This window comes from Anticarsia gemmatalis, chromosome 2, assembly GCF_050436995.1.
Source record: "Anticarsia gemmatalis isolate Benzon Research Colony breed Stoneville strain chromosome 2, ilAntGemm2 primary, whole genome shotgun sequence".
NCBI lineage: Eukaryota > Metazoa > Arthropoda > Insecta > Lepidoptera > Erebidae > Anticarsia > Anticarsia gemmatalis.
The window spans coordinates 2,952,472-2,972,602 of NC_134746.1; the positions used below are offsets into that span (position 1 = coordinate 2,952,472).

The window sequence follows — 20,131 nt, forward strand, 5'->3', positions numbered from 1 at the left end:
ACATTGTTTTTGATGCTCATTGTCTATTACTATGCTATGTACATAACTATTATATTACCTAGGACGGCATTGTGGATCATCGTTTTATCATTGTATGCAGTCAATAAAGGCAAATACCTTATTCTATCTGCTGTGTTATTAATAAATTTATTTATTTCCCAGGTATACCAATACTTAGCAGAATGGCTAACAGAAAAGGAACTGCTCCGCACACAGACTGAGTTCGACGACTCGCTCACACTCAAGATATACCTGCTACAGTTCGTCAACTACTACGCTTCGATATTCTATATAGCGTTCTTTAAAGGCAAGTTCGTGGGCCGCCCGGGCGCTTATGTGCTGTTCTTTGGACATAGGCAGGAAGAGGTGAGTGTTGTTTATTTATTGTTCTAATAGCTAATAATCACGTTGAAGATGTTTACTTATCTATAAAAAAGATCAGACGTATGTAAAGGATCTTTTTTCATTACGATTTTTTCTCTCTCACATTATTCTTTTTTTATTCTTTTTCATAGAATATATTAAAAAATATTTTTTTCACAAGAATGCGTATACGCAAACTCGCGTATACGTGCCATGAAGATAAGTGCATAATATGTGCTGCTAAAGAAATCCAATGTGTAGATATACAATAGTTTTCAGTTCGAAATACTTCTTTAGCCAAGTTTTAGCTGAGAAAATTATATTTTAGCTAATAGTAGTTTATTTATATAACATCCAGTCACAAATGCTCTGTAAACCTTTTGTTGATGTTACCTACTAATTACATTCATCTTCCAGTGTGCTCCCGGCGGCTGTCTGCTCGAGCTATCGATTCAGTTGGCTATCATAATGGTGGGCAAGCAGTTTATAAACACTATCGTGGAGATGTTGATGCCGTACTTGCTCAAGTGGTGGAACATTATACGTACTATCGGAAGGAAAAAACAGTACGTATCCATATGATAATTAGGTTTTTTTTAAATATCTACTTGACCCGCGCGATTTATCCTGTTAACTTTGTTTGATTTTAAATTTAGCCTGCTAAGGAACACATTTTTAAATAAAAATAATAATGTTTATGACTAGCTCCGGATCTTCGTTGACCTCTGTTCTAAACTTAATTAAATTCTGTTTAGTCGTTTAGCCACGAAAGCATAACATACAGACGACAGACTTTCTTATTTATATTTAGTAAGGATTACAAGGTAGACCATGTTTCCCCGTTTATAGTTTTGATGCAGTGTTAATAAGTTTTTGTTGAATATTTCCAGGATCAAGAGTCCTCTGCAGTGGGTGAAAGATTTCAAGCTGGTCGACTTTGGTAATATGGGACTGTTTCCTGAATACTTGGAAATGGGTGAGTTATCTAAAGATACTGTTAGTGAAAATCACTGCTGTAAAAACATATCTTACTCCAACTGTATTTCTTTTTACCTTTTCAATAATTGGTATACATACACACTTCCAATTGTGTTGTGACGTGTACTGCTGCAAAGACTATATGTCTGTAGCAGCACTATATGTCTGTGTTGCGGATATTAGTATCCGCAAACGCAGAATATCTGCATCCGCATCCGGAAATGTAAAGAATAAAATATCTGCATAGGCAACCGCATCTCTGGATTTCTTAAGATCGGTAACTCTAGGTGTCTTTTTACTTCGCTGTATAATCTATCTTGCCAAAAGGACAGAGTAAAACGTTCACAATAAAACTAACTAACTAAATGTATTTAATCCTTTATATTTTCTTGCAGTGCTCCAATACGGGTTCGTGACGATCTTCGTGGCGGCGTTCCCGCTGGCGCCGCTGTTCGCGCTCATCAACAACGTGCTGGAGATGCGCCTGGACGCGCGCAAGTTCCTCACGTGCTACCGCCGCCCCGTGCCGCAGCGCGTCAACGACATCGGCGTCTGGTACCGCATACTCGACTCTATTGGCAAACTTAGTATTATTACTAATGTGAGTACACGCTACATTATACCTGTGACCCCCAAAAAAGGAGTCTTTAAACCCTAAACCGGAATAGGCTAGTAATTGAGTACCTTAAAATTCTCGCTGGGACCAAAACTAGTACAAAATTAAAATGGATTACCTGTATAACAAATTATCTTCTAAACGAAATGTTTGTTATTTAGACATATTGACTGACTTGGGATTAGCTTAAATCTGTGGAATGACTTGGGATTAGCTTAAATCTGTGGAATGCGCAAGGCGCGTTACAATGCATCGCAAATACAAATAAGCGTATCGGAAATAAGCGTATCGGCTTGATAGAAGTGTAAAGTTACACTATGAATTTTGATGGGGATTTTCGCCTTTGCAACTTCGCTTTAAGGTCGCGTAGAACGCAACACTATGTAAGACAAACGGCCTGTATCGATCGTTATAATGTAAGTTGTTTTTTACAATGGTATGTGACAGATCATTACTCGACATGTCGCATAGCATCCGGTTCAGCAATCATTTTGGATATTCTGTACTATGTTAGCTAACGAGAAGCTTTTCCTGACGTCAATTTATTTAATTCAAATTAATATATATTTCTAGGGCTTCATAATAGCGTTCACATCGGACTTCATCCCGCGCCTAGTGTACGCGGCCACAGTGGACGGAACGTTGCACAACTACGTGAATCACTCGCTGACTGACTTCAACATCACCGTGCTTGAGAACAGACCTATCAAGACCACTTACAACGAGACTATGTGCAGGTGAATATACACCTTATGGTGCTACTCATTATGGTTCCTTTTTGATTTTAAAAAATACTTTTGTCAGAATACGGTAGGAGCGAGGTCCCAATAGCGGGCCGCTCGAAATATTTTAAAATTAACGACTGTTATCTTAGTGGACCATAACCGGGACCAGCTTTTTCATGCCCTCCGAAGCATGGAAACGGCTATAGTTGCACCATTTCAAACGTGCGAATCAAGTCACGTCATTTTATCGAAGTCTCTCGCTCGCACTTACACATTGTCCTACTCCTTTCATTTTTTTAATTATGTCATAATTCGCTCGTTTCTAATGGCTCAACTATAGTTCAAATACTACTAAGCGGTCATCAATTTATGGAATGACTGCGCCAGAAGTCTCCTAACCTACAGATCGTTTATCCATTGGTGAACGCAACTAGTTATGGAGTTAGTGCTTACTATTAAACTAACTTTTTGTTATATACAGTTTCCCAGGGTACTGGTACAGTACAGGTACGGGGACGAGCGAAGGCGAGGACTATCAGCACAGCAACTGGTACTGGCACATTATTGGAGCTAGGCTTGCCTTCGTCGTTGTTTTCGAGGTAAGCTCTAATTAAATTAAGCTATTGTACTACGGTTTTGTTTGAAAATAATAATATGACAACATTTGACACGTACGTATATGCATTTTGTAAGATACGTATACGTACGAATTGTACGTAAGATACTGTGAAAGAGTTACCTTTAATATTATAATGCAACGGGTCTTACGCGATTGAAAATTTAAAGGTTAGGATACCTTATTTGCTGCCCGACGTTTCGATCGAATTACATCGACCGTGGTCACGAGCTGACTGATGTGGCTGCTAAGCGTCGTATCCTTACGGCTCGAGTTTCGACGCCTACCCTCACTTGGTTTTCACTAAGTGTACATTATAATATTATGTGTACTAGTCGCGAGAGTTCAAAAAAGAGTTACCCTTTACCAGAACAAAGGTTGTTTAGAGCGTATCTTTAAATATGAATACGTAACCATAAATATAGAATAGAAGACATAGAATTTCATGTTTGAAGTCTTCATAGACTCATGTTGCAACATTTTTGACAGTATTATCTTAAGAGCCAGAGCCTACATATTGTTTCAAATATGAATATTAAGAAACATTGTTCACAGAACGTAGTGGCCCTGGTGATGATAATAGTGCGCTGGGCGATCCCGGACATGTCCGGGGAGCTGCGCGACCGCATCCGGCGCGAGGCCTACGTCATCAACACGTTCATCCTGGACGAGGCGCGCGCGCGCTCCTCGCTGCCGCCGCAAGGTCTCTCTACCCCCGTGTAGACTCGGTATGCACGCTTGCTTCGTTCTGTTGGGTTTACTAACCGCGGGGACTGATCACTGGTTCACTTTGACAAGTAGAAATTTTGGTATGTTTGGAAACTTAAAGAGTGTTCAGAAGGTCATGGTAGTGTGATTGTTTGTTTAAGGTCGGGGTTTTGTAGTATGTGTTTTGGTTGGTTTGTTTTGTTTTATGAGTTATTTAGTTTGTCTTGGTATCGGAATGTCAGTCGTTTATAAGACTTTTGATCGTCTCGAGAAAAACTTTCCTGTTTTTTTTGGCAATCGATTTTAGCTGACCAAGTCTTATATTATATTGACCTTACAGACTAGTACATCAAAGGAGGATAACAGTTTCATATTTGCATCACCCCAAGGTAGACTGGCAGAAAATGCCTTTGGCATTAAGTCCGCCTTTATACACTTTTGTATAAGAAGTTTAAAATAAATAAATAACCTCCACAAAATAGCTATAATGATAATATTTATGTCTGCTGAGCAGAAACCAAAACTTTGACCGACAAAAATCGAAACGATCCTCTAGTTGACGTCGTGTATATTGATGTTACTTGACGGGATTATCCAATCTTTATCATTCTTTTTATCAATTTAGGAAAGTCATGAACATTCTCTAAGTCTGCCTTCAACTTATCTCAGAGAATTTACTATAATTATTTGAAATAATACCAGTGAACTGTACCCGTATAAAGACTGTGTTTTGTGTGTTTGATACTACGACGAAACATCGACTGGTTTTTGAACAATTAGTCATATGTTTGTTTGAAAATTGTCTTGAATCATTTCAACCTCCCTTACAATTGACTTGATACATCTTCACCCCAGTGTGTTATAATAACAGTATGAAAATGTTAAGGGTTACGACCCTCCATTGAGAATGGTGTTTTGTTTGAAATGTCATATATGCCTGTTGCGTGGTGTAACATACGACATTTTGTATTTATGTACAGAATACATTGTGTTCATGTATATGTCATTGAATTATGAATAGCTTGTATCGGCTGAAAGAAATTCACAGAAAAATCATCAAAATAAATCATGATGAGGGGATTTTTTACGTTAAAAATAAGGAACTAAATATAATACGGGTCGAAAATGATCAATTGATGTGTTAAAATTTTTGTGAAGTATTTGTACATCAAAATTTATAGAATCATGTAGTTGCAATGGGTAACGGTGAAATACGCTTACAAAAAAATTCGCTTATAAAAAGTCTTCGGCTTTTAGCTTTTTATAAAATCGAAATTTTGAGCCATTTTCAAGAAGAAAAAATAAGCTTTTTGGGGGGTTTTCTACGCTTTTTAGGATAACAGGCTTTCCAGGAGACCTCATAAGGATACCAAGATGGAAAATTAAAATGGGGCATTTCCCAAATTATTCGGTAGACATGTATCATACACATTCAATGCAGTCTCTGTGTTTTTGGAAACTTCAAAATATAGCAAACAATCATCTTTACGATATAAAGATATTGCAGCAACTAAATAATGTGACGTAGAGATTTTCCATCATAAGGTATTTTAATACAAGGAAAAATAAATACGTTTTGACCGATTCTCCACACTTCACCTATCAAGAACTATTTTTCCTTGCATGGTTATATGATGGAAAAACGTAGCGTTAGCGTATTAGTTTGAAAATACAATAATTGAAAACAATTTAAAGTATTTATTTTGAAGTTTCCCAGAACATATTTTTCACAAAATTAATAATATAATTTGTGATTGAAGCGCGCTTATTACTAAGTATTGATAAGTAAAGCAGCGTCGTCGCCGGCATTACCGCCGGCACTGCCGCCGTGTGAGTGAACCTTTGTTACAAATATCACCTAACACGCATGCCTGGGAGACTGGGGTTATTTAATATTGTAGAATGATTTTTGTGTGTTTTAGGATTGTATGTACGGTATAAAGTAGTATAAAAAAATGGTAAAACAGCGTCTCTTTTTGGATGTAGCGTGCTATAATAGTTTCAATAAAGAATCTTATTACTGCGTCACGTGTGATTGTGATAAAATAACCTAAGCGTGCACGTACGTGTACGCATATTGGAGTATCTATGGACAGTTATACGCTGGAATAAATTGTTTGGATGGAATTGAGACGTGAAAAATAACTATTTATACCATACATTCATAGCTATGAGACCACGAAAATCTTTCTACACAGGACACAAAAATATAGTTAAGGAGGAAACATTACTAACCAAAGAAAATCAAAGTGCATATTTTTCTATATTTCTATAAAAAGTAACAACATGACAGTCTTTTCTATTAAAAATATTTAATTCAGTATGTAGCTGAATAATCATTTAAAAGATTTGCTATATCAGAAATGTCGATAATACTATATAACATTTTTGATACCTATAAACTAATCCTATCTGAAAAGGGTATAAAAGAATTCTGATATTTTCTTTAAAAAAAAAACATGATTTTTTCCAATGCACTTTGTTTTTCCAACATTTGGCCGCACAACAGTTTGGCTTACGCAGAATCACGTAGTTAGTCTAACATTACATGGGTTTTACATCGACTGAGCTTAATACTACTTAGGCGGCTTTCTGCAGCTTGTAGAACAACATACATACAAGATAACATACATTTTGAATGATAGATATAAGTATTAACACTTTTCATACACAATTGAGTTTGAGAGAAATATTACACAATCTGTTTAGTTGCTACAGGCAGCGTGGGTTTTGGCGCATGTTTTGTGCTTCTAAAATGTCCTTATTGTCTGTCTAGTAAGTTGATTTAATGTGAGATATCTAGAATAGTATATATAAAAACAAGACTGACTTACTTTAAGGAGTTACTCTCGCTATATTGATTATACAATTTACGAATAAGTAGACTAGATTGATTACAATAAATTGTATTAGTTACAGTTTGACATAAGGTATGTATTTTAAAGACAGGATTACAATATTGACGCAATCAACGCAGACCATACAAACAAATATAAACACAGACTTATTTTGAAGATATATGAGATTAGATCCTTATAGTTATAACTGTTCTACATTTATTCAACGGTTCTAAAAAGTGTCCAGAAAACATCTTACACATTCTGTCAACCAGCATTTAAAGCAGCAAAGAGTTTTAACTAAATTATTCAGCCTACAACAAAACTTCCTCCAAACTAGAATTCTTACTAACATAATACCTTAAAACTGACAGGGGAGACAGCAGAGAACACAACTGAACAGAACTGGAACCACATCGCTTCACTCTCAGGGTCTGATTTCGACCTGGCCGCTCATGGAGACCATCAAGACATAAGGGACATAGGCAAGCACGTCGTCGGCGAAGTTGAGGACGACCCGCCCCCCGCGCATGTGTAACATACCTTATAAATACGCGTGACTTTCGTGAAATATTTTCCCGGTATAATGAGACATTTTTGTTTGGTAATATTTTTGTTTTGCCGGCAAAAATGTGTTTTACGTGGCTTTTTCTCGGTAAAAGGTTATTTGATATTAATTTTTGTCGGTAAAAAGTTATGGCAAATGGCTTAAAGTCTCGTGCCTTGTACACATAATATAATAATGTAACGGGTATTAACGCGATTGAAAATTAAATGTTAGTGTAAACAAAGAGGTATCCTAACCTTTAATATTCAATCGCATTTTAGAACCATTACATTATTATATTTTTTCAAATGGCTTTTTGCCCGTAAATAGATTTGTCAAGTGGTTTCTTGTCGTTAAAAGCAGATTTTGAGGATTAAAAGGTTTGTATGTGATTTGGGGAAAAATATGATTTGTTTGACTGCTTCAAATGAGTTTGTGTGAAGCGTTTGTTTGTTAATACCAAAGTTCTTACGTAAGACGTAATTGTATGCGAGCAATTAATGAACGTTTGACGGAGCTCAAGTATCACGAGATGTTATTACCCCTTTGTAAGAGATTACAAGCCGTGGACTTTGACGGAGGCATTTACTTTCCTACTAACAACTCTATGTAAATAAGACGTTTTTCAATAACACATTACTGCTTGATTGTATCTCTTTTTATATGAAAGAGAGAGAGAGAGACAGAACACAATGTGTTATATGAAAAACTATGCGATAAAAGAAGAAATATGTCTATGGCGTAAATGTTGATTTACTACGTAAAACATAGAAAGCTTATTTTCAATAGGTCGACAATATTCATTCTTTATAACGGTTTCTAAAATATTCGTCCAACTATAAATAATAAGAAAAAAATACATAATTAAAGAATATAACTTTTAAAATATAAAAACCTCAGTTCCCAAGTAACGTTTGTTGAAATTTTCTAAATTTAAAAAATATATTGTTTAGTTTGTCTTTGGGTTTGTGCTTTATACGTTTGAGATTAACTTTTTTTTTTACATAAAATGTGAAATTCGATCAATTTTCGATAGTTTACGGACGTGGTTAGTAAGTGTAGGTTAAGTATGTAAGAGGAAGATGTATAGGAAACAAATATTCCTTAAGTAATATATCCTGAAATCCAATGTCATTATAACATGCTATACACATATTCAGGTCGGTTTTAAAATACTAATTTATCGTAATGGGTTTAGTTATTTAGGCCCACTAAACTGGACAAAACTCTTTAACCTGTTTTTAAACCATGCAGTAGTGACTAATAAATATTTTAGAACTCCATTGAATGCAACAATTTATATAAAAATGTTTGGCGACATCGCGCGACTGATGTTTGTAGCGACGAGCAAAGCGTATCACATCAAGTGCATTTCGGCAATATCCCACCACATCACCCGAGCCCTATACTTAGTATACTCTCCTCAGGCGAAGAATGTCATGAACATTTTGGTTTTCTTCTGGTTTTGCTGTTTGACAATAGCATCGACCTGAATATATGTATAGTACTCATAATAATAAACAAACAGATATCCTACATACGTACTTAATCAAAATAAGTTTCACATATCAGTCATACAATACCATGTCGTTAAGAGAAGTACTAGGGTGAAGTATTGTAAGGGGTGTTCATAGTGTGCGAGGATGGAAGGTGTTCGCTTTGTCAGTGTTTGAAAGTTTTGCTTAGAGCTTGCAGTCAGTGACCAATATTTTTTATGATCAAAAATCATTAGCTTTTTTAACAATTAATGTTGACGAAGTCTTTTCCCAGACTAAGGGAAGGATTAGGCTTTGAGTCCATCACGCTGACCTGATATGCGTTTTGGGGGCCTAAAAATGTATGATTTTATCACAGTGTGATTGTATATTTTGTCTAACAATATAATACATACATTAAATTAAACTGCACAAATCCTAGAAATTGTAGTTCTAAAGATTTTAGTCACTGATTGCCAGCGTGTTTGTTTTCATACTAGCAACTAAAATAAAACCGATTTTATTTATACATGAACATATTTTTAAGAGCCGTCTATAAATATATAATATTTTACATTAACTTTTATATTTCGAGACTTATTCAGAATCTCATTTTTGTAACATATTTTATAATGGAGTCAGATTCAATTATTTATGAGAAAATATTTTAAATAATTATAACCAAAGTTCAAAAAGGCGTGCATTACAACTGTCGTCGATAAGTCAATGAAGTCGGTAAATAAGACTTGCAGTCGGTAAATATGACTTGCAGTTGGTAAATATGACTTTCAGTCGGTAAAATCGACTTGTAGTTGAAATATTTAAAGATGTTATAGCTTAACGTTAATTTCGTTTTAGAACGAGGCTAGTTTTTGATTATTATATGTAACGGAGTACCTATGTGGCTTAATAAATAAGAAATCGAGTATTATTCTAAATTTGCCAACAATCAACTTAGACTTTTGACTAAACATTTGGCCCAACATTCTTCTTGTTAAAACATTGGGCCAACATCCAAGCCAAGCGTAGTGTCCGTTACTAGTGAGACTTTTAGTATCAGAAATGTTAGCTTTTTTCAATTTTTATACAATTATAATTGTACTGTGTCAGTGTCTTGTTATAAGCTATAAGTGTTACGCGCTATGGCTCGCCTGATCGACGTGTTCAGTAGAAAAACGTAGTGAAACATAATGTTTAGAGATATTACAACACAAATATTTTTTACAGTACATTTTAATTGTCCTATCTACGGTAGTGTCAACTTAACTTGATTCCTGACAGTGATTAAATATTCGATATATCGCTTTCATATCTAAAGTTTAAGTAATATAACGTCAATGAAGAAACATAATATTTTCAGAGTTAAATATTTGCCAATATAGAAGTAACACTGCCTGTTATTATATAATTATATATTTTATCGCTAGTATATAAGCTTTATAAATATCATTTATATATTTAAGCGCAACTTTATATGATAAATGCGTTAAAATTATGCAGAAATTATTGTTTTACCTTCCACAACTGTGAGAAAAAGGGAAAATTTTATGTCAAAGCTGATTTTTCACATCATAAGCTCAATAATTCTTTTATCAGGGTACTATTTCAGTTATCAAATTGATACAGTTGTCTTTTACTACATTGTGTGATTCACATTGCATTAAAAGCTAATATTCACGAATAATCTATATAAAAATACTTCAAAATTGTTTAATTTTTGGTAAATATTCTTCTGCTGTTGGACAAAGTATTTGTCTTTAAAGATTTCCTTCTATGACGCCTGTCACACGCTCGTGTAAACATGAGTTTTTTTTTTAAATCTTAGGCTGCAGTTGTTACAGTGATTTGATAATTGAAATAACCCTAATTGTATACAGATGTAAGTTAATTTGTATAATGTATATGCGATGTTGAATGTACTCATGTGTGTTATGTTCGTTCCACGAAACATTTGTTTATTAAGTCTATTTTATAAATGTATCGGACCATACTACAGTTTTAAATAAAAATATGTCTATATTGGTAATATGCACTATAGTAAAGAGAGTATAATATAATAATGACGTTTTGTAATTAAATTTCTAATAATCATAACCATGGTTTATTGATTATGTTGAAATATTTTATTATTTTAAAGACTCATAAACTTTTTATAACTATTTTTTGAATAGCTGTGATGTTATTCTTTCTATGCTAATTAGAAATTAGTTTAAAGTTACTGAGAATTACTAACCCCCGGTTTCTGAGTACATTTAGCGGTAGTTTATCTATTCAATAGCGTTTATTATGAAATTAAACGCTATTGAATGGATAAACTACCGTTAAATGTACCTCAGAAACTGGGGGTAAGTAATCTAAACTGTTACTTTATTTAACCGTTCTGTAAAATGGTCCGATACGATAATTTATAATAGTTTCGGTGCTTCTGAGTCCTAATTTAATGTTAATACTTTTAAAGCGAGGTTAACACTCGCGCTGGCTGTTGTTTAATACCTAGTCATAATGTTTTGTAAAACTATCTCCAAAAACGCTTTTTCTAAATTAAATGTATGTATGAAATACTTAGCTGTTTGTAAAAGTTACTTTATTAATCCAAGCATTGAACAAAACAACTTTTAATAAGTAAAAAAATATTTAAAAAGTTAAAGTTTCAAGGGCCAGTTTCTCGGTTTATAGAAAAGTCTCAGATAACAGAGTGACAAGATATCTATCAATAATGCCATCTATAAGTTAACTGATAGTTATTTACAGCGGCGAAACTGGCCATACCTGTTAGAATTTTGAAATCAACTAATTCAGTTAACCGACATCCTAAATAACTTTAAGAAGTTAGTTTCATTAAGAATTCCTGGCATTCATATTCGATAATATCGTAAACTGCTTTACGTAATTAATTTTTTTATACTTTCAGATTTTTCTTGATACTATAAGATTCAATGTTCCTTACGAAAAAGTATCAAAACGTGTTGAATTTTTCATCACTGCTTTATTTTGCCCAGTTGTTAACATTGTTAATACGATACGCACAATTAGTTAATGCAGAACCAATTATGTATTTCAGATTTTAAACCTTATTGCAATGTTTTTAAAGTCCAATATGTATACTGGAGGTAAATTGAAAGGCAAAAATTTGATTGAACAAAAGTTACCAATTTGTAATAAATACTAATAAAATTTTAAATGTATTGAAGCCTTCATTGTTTAATAACATTAATTTGAAGTCATTTTGATGGTTGAAAGTTATCAAATGTTTACAAAAGTTTATAATTTCACCCGAAAGATGGCACTAATCGCTACAAAAAAATGTAACTTGATACATTTTGATTATTTCTTTACTCATATTTTTCGTAAACAATCTTTTGAATACGTCTAATACAGTTTTTCCCTCCTGATAACTTCAATGGCCCCAGATTTGGGTACACTTTAATTATATCTACAATGAAAGAAAGATTATACACTTTCCTTTTTCCCCTAAAGTAAGTCTGATTTCAAAAGTAAAATGGTACTTTTAAAATGCCTGTTTTAGTAGTGTCTGTCAGTTCATTGTATCAATGTGTCACTGTATGTAGTTACCATAGAGTCATAGAGTAGTGTTGTCTCTGGTCCGAGCGCTGGAGAAGCTTCTGTTTATAATGTTTATATCTATTATATATGGAAAGTTTTAACTGGCGTTTCATTTTATTACAACCCTTATTATATTTTTTTAAAAGACAACTCCCGCTTTAAGAATTTGATTGCTCTTGTGTCACGGAGACTTTTTACAAACATATAAACAACGGACACAAAGCACAACCAGGCCCAAAACATTTTTTTGTGGATCGTACAAATAATTGTTCCGTGGGGGAATCGAACCCACGGCCTCCCGACGCAATGGTAGCGACGTGGTGACCTTAATCACTGCGCTACGGAGGCAGTTATATTATAATTATTTACTTAATGCCAATAGGTTCGTCCTTAATAGGTACTTAATGCTTAATAGGTACATGGGATTATCACTGTTAAATAGAGCATCGTGAATGTATTTCATATGCCTTTTGATACCACAGGCGTGATATTAACATTGTCGCATGTAATTGGGGACGAACTCGTTGTCCGTACCGTACCGGGCACGTCACTTACTGCGGGTTACTTGAGAAATTTTCTAATATACTTAGATTAGAAAAATGAATAGATTTTGGCCCGACCCGGAAATCGAACCCTAGACTTCAAGATCAGCAGGCGTATGCAGTAGCGACCGAGCCTCAGACACAGTCATATCAAGATAGCTAATATAGAAAAGAAAACTGATCTTCACAACAGGACAATTAAAGCTAATTATTTTAATAAAACAATGCGAAGACAAGATTAATTACGTGAACGTTGTGAACACTGAAGGCCCTGTTTTGTGTTCAACATGTTAAATAAATTATGATCTACTTGGTGCTACTCTAATTTGATTATATTTCTTTGTTGAGACTACGCAGAAATTGGTCTGGACCTGCCATTATTTTGTTCGAAGAATGCTCGCTAATTACGTAAAAGAAATGTACTGGTATTAGTTTGTCGACCGAATTAGGTAAAGGACCTCGATATCATAGTGAATTATAGATACAAATAGGTACTACACTGTCTCTATTGTCGGCTTCAAATAGACCGACTTAGGTTCCTGTGCTAATATGAACAACCGCTCGCTTAAAAAATTATCATTCTAGCGCACCGTATACCCATCGCCTGCGTTGGGAACCTATGGCCTCGTCCTTTCTAAAAGATATCAATAAAGTCCTACCAGTTTCTTTTTGACTCTCGAAATAAATGTTTTCGCAATGAGGATAGAAACGGCTCGGTAAGCATTCTTCGTAAAAAAGCAACAATATTTAATCTAATTCCGAACCTTAATAAAATTAAGGCTAAAACAAAGGCACCTATAAAAATAGACTGAGCAATATTTACTTTAAGGAAAACAGCAAAATTTTAGTAAACATGGTAATCTAGTAATCATATTTTAAATAACTAGAAAGCCTCTTATGTTTCCATATTTTCGGGTCCACGAAAACGCTCCAAGAGCACACGAGTTCTATAGTCTAATAAAATCATTAAAAATACAGGTAATGGACCGGAAAATCAGCCTAGACCGTTGATAAAACCTAGCAAAGCAACTAAACATGCTATCAGCTAAATATTCAGTAACGCGTTGATACCGTGCGGCAACGGTCGTTGATTTCGTTCACAAACGTGCAGTGCAACTAGTGATGTTCGAAGTAGTGATGTTATTGACACTATGATTGTTTCGGAACACTGCTATGACATTAGCTGATGTAATTCGGGTTTTGCACTTGTAAGTATTCTTTATAGTTGCAGTTTTTAGGCTTATCTGTTGATTTGTGTGCGAAATATTGTATGTTTTCATGCTTATATCGTCCGGTAAGATTCTGTTGATATTTATGTTTATACTAGCAGACTGGACTTCGTTTGGGTATAGTATAAACGTATCCCATTCCCATGGGAATTTAATCCCTTTAATACAAACCCTGCCTCGACGTTTACAAACATAATTTAAAAAACAGTTGGCCAATTTGGTTTAATTGCTCAAAAGTTGTGCGCGAATTCTTACTTTCATATTGTTTAATTTTTACTTGTATAGATTGTAACTAACTAGGACTAGGACTTGTTATGTTTGATTTAGTTTTACGAGTAGATGTCACAAATATTCTAGAAAACGAAGGTAGCTCTTTTTTTCTCTTTCACGGCTTAACCGCTAAACTAATTGAAGTGAAATTTGGCAGGTAGGTTCATAGAACAGGACATACGTTTAGTTTTTTATTTAACATAATAGATTTATGTTTACATCTCATTGATAACTAAGTTTTGAGTCATAATATATCTAAGTATATAGTCAATGAACACGTGTTTTGATCTCTCAAAAATTCTTAGTATTTGGTCAAGGTTACGGGCTAAATGCCGATGGCCGGTAAAGGCCGGTATTATAATTTGTTGATATTTGCACCGTGACTGACCTGCAAGGTGAATACGTCGCGAAACTTACTTTATATCCATATATGTGCCTGTTACCACTATAGTTATTTTGGATTAACTTTATGGTGAGCGGTTAAAATTAAATGTAGGAGTCGGACATCGTAAAGGGCAGTTTGTTTGTTGTTACATTGCTACTTAAGTGTGTATTTAAGAGATTGGTGTGAATTAAATTAGTTCGTTAACGCAACACTAATGGCTGCAGGTATGTACACTGTATAGTGTATAAAAATAAATTATGTGTCTATATGCGAGAATTGACGCGTTGCGTTGTTGGACGTTTCTGCGCACTCGGCATGAAAGTTACTTTATTAGTGCCTAAAATCCTTTTGATCGTATTTATTCTTAAATTGAGTTTGGTCTCATGCACTATGAGGGTAAATGTGTGAGTATACAAGTAATGTTTGGTATTTCTTTATCTGTCAAACTGTTTTTATAATCCAATTATCATATTTAAGCCATTAATATCCTATTAATGTATCTCAATGATACATAATTGAATCAAATTATTGCTTTAAAATCTTATCAACCAATTTTATGAATCGATAACATTTTTAATGAAAATATTACAATTTTTTAAAATAATTTTACTCATCTATATATTTACTGGATTGTTTGCCATGACGTCTCGATGCAACGTGACGTCATGGCACAACTATTTTGCTCTGAGGGCCTTATATGTTAGGCTATGTGCAAGATAAAACACGTTTTTAGATTCCGATACTCGCTGTTGCATACTTACTTTCTGATCTAATGCCGCGTCCGCACGCTTGCCAAACCTCAACAAGCGCCTACAAATTCAAACGTGTGGAGAGCGTGCTTGCCATAGTTTGTGAAGGTTTGCAAGCATTTGTAGCTGTTCCGATCGAGTGTCGGTTTTTTGACACAAATCAAAGGAAATTTGCCGCAAGCGCTTGCGACGCATCCACATGTTGGTGCGCGCTCAGTTTGGTTTGTTTACTGGAGGCCAGCATACTTAATTCTCTTTCTATATTGCGCCAATCTTCCGACGCCGAGGGCATTTGAAATGATCACATATTAATAGAATATCGATCGCAAAATAATATTTTAAAAATATACTAGTAGCAAGATTTCAATTTTAATTGATTTTAATTTTTATTATGGAATAAAAGATTATAATTATCAGATATTATTGAAGAAATGGTTAATGAAACTGAAAAATGTTACTCTCGCTTTTCTTTTTTTTTTTATAAAAGTAACTTAAACCAAATATGATGGCTTATATAACCTAAATATCCATCACGTCCGTTATGCTTGCCTCTTCAGAACATACTAACTCACTCGCAAGCGTGTGGATAGCGATGTTTGATTCCCTAAATCAAGCCAAACGTTTGTAGAGGTTTGGAGTTTGCGGCAAGTGCCAAACGTGCGGACGCGGCATAACATAATCTGGGCCTTAATCCTAATCAACTTTACGGTCAGAATACATTTTTTTGGCTAAGTATAGCAATATGTACGGACCTTGTGGCAAATGTCATATGAGACTTATCCCAAAAGTAGTTAAATCCAAAGCTCGATTGAAAATTAAAAGTTAGGATACCTTATTTGTTATAATTTTAATATTACGTGTACAAGTCGCGAGAGTTTCAAAACGTAAAATCTAAAAAGTATAGCGGCCTTTCTCTATCTATGGCCTTCGAAATATTGTGCGTGGGATGTATCTACAACGAGTATTGATGAGATGTATCAAACTGTATGAACTACACTATCTATGTGATAACTATGCCTTTGTTAACCGCTTATTAGTACATGAAAATGTAGAGAATACAAATATACAATACATTACTAGCAAGCAGAGGCACACCTTATAACTCAAAGGTGACTGATGACATAGTGATCTAACAACGCATAGACTAAACCACTGGACGGATCGAGCTGAAATTTGGCAAGCAGGTAGATGTTATGACGTAGGCATCCACCAAGAAAGGATTTTGATCAATTCTACCCCCAAGGAGATAAAATTGGGATGAAAGTTTGTATGAAAATTCTGTCTTAAGTCACAAACCACGCGGACGAAGTGGCGGGCGAAAATCTATTCCAAGAGCCAAGTGGTTTAAGTATTTAGCTCCCACACTAGTGGTAGAGGGTTCGAAATGTCACTAATGTCATTCGAAGTTGTGTGTTTCCGAAATGATTATCACTTACTATGGAGTGCTATGGCGGTGAAACAAACTATCATGAGAGAACCTTGTGTACCAAAAATATTTTAAACAGTTTTTTCAGGTAAAGTCCCCAACCTGCACGTAGCTATCTACACTTAAGGACCAAATACTCACGTTCTGGCAGCAGATACGAAGGATACCACATTAAATTGTTATTTTTACATTCATACATTTTTCATGCACACATATCCAACATTTCCTTTTGAAGAACGTCATTTCAGCAATCCGTATACTTTAATATGTCCTTCTAGGGGTCAATTTCAATCGTGAGGTTTTACGATCGCGAAATCCCTTACGTTATACATTGCAAGGTGTGTTATTACATAACACATACGCATTATTCTGTGGTCAATTTACGAACAGCAATAAACTGCAAGTTATCGATACGTTCGCCACGGCTTGCACTCGTAAACATACAACGACTGTGTTAGAGTAAATTCCGCTATTGATACTGGTAACTTTTGCGTACAACTTTTGAAGGGGAAATCTTTAGAAACTTAATTCCCAAAGGAGAGGGGAAAAAGACAGTTTTATATGTAGTGGAACGCGAATCAAAACATTTAGGGGAGTAGGTAACTTAGTTATAGAGTAAGTATATAGGTATGTATTTAGTTGAGTCACGCAAACAGTAAAGTTAAAGTTTGTACGCAATGCAAAATCGTAACAGCTGTTTGATAACTTGTAAATGTATAAGAAACTTTATGGTTATATGTTAGTTTGAAATGTTTACGCGATTGCTATTATTTCCTACTACGAGAGCTGTTGAGCCAGCTACCAAGTCGAGCTATCGGAAAATTTTATATGGAAAATTTTACCGTGATCCTCACGATTTTTGATATCAAGTTAGTACAATTATGTGACAAATTCAACTTTAGGGCAGCTCTCTTTAAAAGCATAATAAGTAAAAAGTGGCAAAACGATAGTGTCTAAATTTCATACCTTAGTTTATAAATAGGGCTTTAATTTAATATTTTTTAATAAATTCAACTGAATTAGTTTTTGATGTAATAAAAACTATCTTCGCGGCATGTTATGTTATTTTCTGTCTGTCCTTTTCTCTAACTCATACATTCAAAACCTCAAAGTATATTCAAGAGCTTTAAAAACTCCTTCTATTTTCTTTCAAAGCGGTACATTTCAGTATAAAATCTTTATTTCATTCAGTAAAGTGTTGTTACATGTAAATATTTCTCATATAAACGCGTATTGGTGTTGACACTCGCGCGGAACTAATGCGTTACTAATGTACTATGTTACTTTATCTACACTTGTAAGTGGATACACCACTTATATTTATGTGATACACATACATACGTTTTAGTGTTTGATTCAGCGAAATACATACATGAGTACATAAACTTTTCCCCTGAGGATAGGCAGAGACCAAAGCCCACCACTTGCACACCCAAAACTATTCGTAGGCTTTTTAAAAACTATTTAAGTTATCAGTATTCATACTGTACGATATTCTACTATCAGATACATCAACAAAACATTTTTGTTCTTTGGGAATCAAACCCACAGGTACCCACGCCGTAGTGGCAGCTTTAGACTATATAGCTTTAGGAGGTATCTTACTATGATAATTCCATCGCGATGATTAAATCGGTTTCCAAAAGTTGTTGCAAGTGGTACCAGTTTATGAATCTGTTTTCGTATAAATTGATAAAATATCAACAAAAATACTAAACCAAGCTTTACTCGGCTACATTGTCATAAAACAATAAGAGATTATTTTCCAAAAGACAACGCACAAAATATCTAAGCAGACGGTGTACCTCCGTCTTCCAGTCCGTAACAAGGCAAATAATGGTAGTTTCCGCCACTCCCGATTGAGTTTGCAGTCAGGAAATATTGTTAGTAGGTGGTAAATATACATCGATGTATGTGGGATGTCTCTCCACGTTTACTTGTTCACTCAACCGACAAATACGCACACGTGCCATAACTAGTTTGAATGTTTGAAATTGCCTCGGATTGGATTCATATTATTATAGATCGTAAATAAATGTTACCTTGAGGCTATGATGTGTTCATGAGAAAGATATATCTAAAATATAATATTATAAAGCTGAAGAGTTTGTTTGTTTGTTTGTTTGTTTGTTTGTTTGTTTGTTTGTTTGTTTGAACGCGCTAATCTCAGGAATTACTGGTCCGATTTGAAAAATTCTTTCAGTGTTAGATAGCCCATTTATCGAGGAAGGCTATAGGCTATATATCATCACGCTACGACCAATAGGAGCAGAGCAGCAGTAAAAAATGTTACAATAACGGGGAAAAATTTGACCCATTCTCTCTTATGTGACGCAAGCGAAGTTGCGCGGGTCAGCTATCTAAAATATACTTCTTTCCTATCTAAAATATTATATATCTAAAATATACTATCTTTCCGCTTATATTTTGATTTTCTGCGTCGCGTAACTGTTCATGCAGACAATACACTATGTGTTTCATTGATTTGATTTCTGGAGTGCAATTGATGTGTACCTACTGTTTCGAGTGTTTTTTAGTATAACTGTGCAGTCAGAAAGAGGCAAAAGATACCCTTGATAATTATGTTATCAACAAAGAAATATAGAAGGTGCTTGCAAGCGTATATAATTCAGAGGGTAAAGGAAAAACAAATATGCAATTATTACTACAAAATATGCTACTTCATTAGGCTACGTGTATGTTTTGAAGAGATTTCTACCTTCAACTGTGTTACACAATACCACAAAAATGCAGTATGAATCATAAAAGCTCAGACATCAGTTACCTAATCGTCTGCTGACCTCACGAGCTCTATTACAACCGATTTCATACGGGGATTACCGTAGTGTAACAACTAACAACTATTGTAAAGTACATGATGTAAGTATGATTAGAATAATAACATCTTGCAAACTTCTTCGCGGTAGGCGTGGATTTACCGGTTACAGGTGTACCGTAGACTTTGTCCTTAAGGAAAGTATGTAGTGAATTTACTATGTTTTATTATTCATAGTTTTTATCTTTGCTACTCGATTTCATTATTATTTGTAACTTATCAGCAATGTTTTGCAATAAGGTCTGGTGCTTGGGACGACGGTCTT

The 20,131-nt window shown here is 34.6% G+C and overlaps 2 protein-coding genes across 9 annotated transcripts in view; both read left to right on the plus strand.

Annotated features, from left to right (window-relative positions):
- Positions 1-12,530, plus strand: part of LOC142979461 (anoctamin-1-like) — a 37,519-nt gene extending 24,989 nt beyond the window's left edge. For 7 of the 8 annotated variants that reach the window (XM_076124372.1, XM_076124380.1, XM_076124390.1 and 4 more), the window contains 8 exons: positions 163-366; positions 781-929; positions 1,254-1,339; positions 1,737-1,942; positions 2,531-2,694; positions 3,164-3,281; positions 3,854-4,001; positions 7,218-12,530. In XM_076124372.1, the coding sequence (XP_075980487.1) occupies positions 163-366; positions 781-929; positions 1,254-1,339; positions 1,737-1,942; positions 2,531-2,694; positions 3,164-3,281; positions 3,854-4,001; positions 7,218-7,381 (1,239 nt within the window). In that variant the 3' untranslated portion in view covers positions 7,382-12,530. Of the gene's footprint in view, positions 1-162; positions 367-780; positions 930-1,253; positions 1,340-1,736; positions 1,943-2,530; positions 2,695-3,163; positions 3,282-3,853; positions 4,027-7,217 lie in introns of all 8 variants that reach the window. The other variant, XM_076124406.1, reaches the window with a different exon arrangement.
- A 1,513-nt stretch (positions 12,531-14,043) lies between these two features.
- Ac78C (adenylyl cyclase 78C) overlaps positions 14,044-20,131 on the plus strand; it is a 105,622-nt gene continuing 99,534 nt past the window's right edge. The window contains exon 1 of the mRNA XM_076124486.1: positions 14,044-14,179. The gene's annotated coding sequence lies outside the window, so the exon portion shown is untranslated. The remainder of the gene's footprint in view (positions 14,180-20,131) is intronic.